The following is a 3,125-nucleotide window of genomic DNA, read 5'->3' as shown; positions in this document are numbered from 1 at the left end:
AGAGAGAGAGAGAGAGAGAGAGAGAGAGAGAGAGAGAGAGAGAGAATTTAATACTTCAAGTTTATTAAATTAAAACAAATTTGATATGTTCATTATGAAAAATTCGTTTTTTCAATAAATCTTACATTTTTCAAAAGAAAATTAATTCTTATTTTGAGACATAATAAGTTTTTCTAAAATCTATTGAGTATATTTTAAGTTTATTATCAAGAAAATATTTTTTGTTAAAATAACCATTACTTAAAAGAAAGAAAAAATGAGCAATCATTTTTCTTAACAGTAGATTGATATTTTTCTGTGTGCATTAATAAATATATCTCTTTGTATTTTATAAATTATTAGAATCATTTGTATAATTTATTATTTCAAAGTTAAGTATTTTAAGTGACGCAATTTTAAAATAATTACGAGATAATTCTTCTGTTGCCTGACAAAATGGCTATTGAATTTTACATCATGTTACTACTTTAACTGACATAAAATCCAGTTATTACGTATAAGTTATAAAATCTTAGGCTAAAGCCGGTGCATTGAGATAAATAGCAAAAATTAATAAGCATAAAAAAGCGAGATTAATAAATTGTACGACAAATGCGCTACATTAAATATTTATTATTTCATTAGTAACATGTATATAAATAAGTGTGCAGTTTGTTTAAACCGTTTGTTGGGCCGTGTCAGTATCGAATGAAATACTATTAAAGACCGACATCCTTATGGGAATTCGCGTTCTTGTGAATATTGAAGTGATTAAGAGTTAAAAACTGATAATATTGTACTAATTTTATGATTTTGATTAATTTTATGACTTTTATGAAGTTTAGTAGACATATTTATGCATATTTAGAACTCAATAATACTTGATTTTTCTTTAAAATTGTAATTTCAGTATTATGATCAAAGTTTGATTATTAATAGAGATGATAACTGCAGAGAAAAAATTATTCTAATTTTTCGACAATATATAGGACATTAGAGCTTTATAAGTATGCATATTTATTTATGTACTAAAAAATGAATTTAATGTATAAGCCAAATTAAATATTTATGTTAATAATAGCAGAGAGAAACCTAAGAGAAGACATGACGGTCCAAGACCTGTAACCATAAAATTCTGCTGCGCACTACTGCCCTCTGACAAAGTGAATGTAAACTCCACAGCAACGTCCACTTTTCTTAAGATACATTGTCCACTTTCAAGATTGGAGATGATAAATCGATATTTGGTAGCATGATTATATAAACCAAATATTGATTTATTATCTCTAGTAGCATTTCGCGGTTACAGGTTTTGGACCGTCATGTCCTCTCTTAGGTTTCTCTCTGCTAGTATCTCGTCAGTGTCCAAGCCAGAGCTAATTATGTGGAATGGTTATCATTGGTTAATTACTTGATTACAGTAGTAATTTCGGAACAGACTATGGTAAATAAGGTAAGATTTTGGAACGCATTTCTGTGCAGTTTTGATATACGTGAGTCAAGTGGGTACACACGTATATGCATTTATACAGTATATAATCTTTCCGCGTTATTATTCATTTGTAACTTGAAATTTTACTGATAAATAAGTTGTAGTGGAATTGTCATAATGTTTCGCACAGTGAGTATTACAATCGTCATTCTATACAAATAAGATATGAAATTATTTTAGAATGAATACATTTAGAATGAAATACATGAATAACAAAGTGCTTTGTGTTTTTTTTAGGTTATTTTACAAATACGCAACCAAGTTGCCCGGTTAAACAATGTACGATACTTTACACAAGAAATGAATGAGACTGCAAATATAGAAAAATGTAAGTATTCAATGCCATTAGGGAATTATTTGCAACTCTAAGAGAGAATATTTATGATTAAACAATTTTCATTTCTACTTTTATACAGATGATAGAAATTTAATGCTATTATTTTTAAGATGAAGTTTCCTTTTTATTCATAGGTGTAAATAATGTAACATTACTTGGAAGAGTTGGAGCAGATCCTCAGAAACGTGGTTCTGAGCATCCAGTTGTATTATTTTCCCTTGCAACACATACAAATTATAAATACGAATCAGGTACATATATCAATTCTAACCTAACTTTGGAAAAGCATGCAATAATGTTATAGGAATCATTATATTGGAGTTCTCTTTATTTTCAGGTGAATTTATGCAAAGAACAGACTGGCACAAGATATGTGTTTTTAAGCCTAATTTAAGGGAATCTGTATATAAATATTTAAAGAAAGGTCAACGAATAATGATAAATGGTAGGATAAGCTACAGTGAATTTAAAGATGCAGAAGGAAAAAATGTTTTCGCTACATCTATCATAGCAGACGATATAATATTTTTCCAATAGAAAGTTTTACATGTAAACTATATATATTTTTCTTTTCAATAAAAAAAATTAAAAGATATTTTCTTTTATTCTACAATCTGTAGGCAGTTGAATAACATAATGATGACTTGCCATAAAATGTATGTCTTTTTTGATGAATTTTAAACATCAAATGTTATAAATTTAATATTGTTGATAGAATTCTTACTCTAATTAAATACTCTAATTAAATCTATAAACATTGGTGTGTCCAAATTAGATATATCAATGATTAGTGTCTAAAAAAAAAATTTATTTTTAACAGATTGTATTTTGGATGAGTTGAAAGAATAGTATACGTACCTTCTTAATAACTAAATAAGTCTATATTTACAACATTCATTATTTCATGTATTCTTCATATAACAACTTATATAATAAAACAGCTCTAATTTCTAGAGAATTTTACATGTTTTATACATGCGAAACGATATATAAACTTCTCCAATCTTAGATGTATATGCATTGTTTCGCACTACTATTATACCTTCACATATGCTGTTACATACATATAGAATACATACGTATAAATATATTTATATACTATATATACATATTTATATAAATATATTTATAGATATTTATTCATTTATATATAATTATTTATTATATATAAACATTTCTGTTTGTCCGACATTTGTCCATGTGAAAATTATTTACATGATTGTAAAGAGAAAAGATATACATACATATATTTTTTGTATAAGTATGTAAGTATATGTATTTTTTTTATAGAGATATATATATATATATCTAATAAAT

The 3,125-nt window shown here is 26.1% G+C and overlaps 1 protein-coding gene across 1 annotated transcript; it reads left to right on the top strand.

Moving 5' to 3' along the window:
• The first annotated feature begins 1,588 nt into the window (after positions 1–1,588).
• Positions 1,589–2,565, top strand: LOC105625384 (single-stranded DNA-binding protein, mitochondrial). The gene is made up of 4 exons (XM_012206718.1): positions 1,589–1,600; positions 1,709–1,799; positions 1,943–2,059; positions 2,146–2,565. Exons 1-4 carry the CDS (start codon positions 1,589–1,591, stop codon positions 2,343–2,345), a joined length of 420 nt encoding a protein of 139 aa, XP_012062108.1. The 3' UTR covers positions 2,346–2,565.
• Positions 2,566–3,125: the final 560 nt, after the last annotated feature.

Source organism: Atta cephalotes (assembly GCF_000143395.1).
Source record: "Atta cephalotes unplaced genomic scaffold scaffold01228, whole genome shotgun sequence".
Classification (NCBI taxonomy): Eukaryota; Metazoa; Arthropoda; class Insecta; order Hymenoptera; family Formicidae; genus Atta; species Atta cephalotes.
The sequence above is the reverse complement of the archived record's forward strand: the minus strand, read 5'-3'. Positions and strand labels throughout refer to the sequence as shown.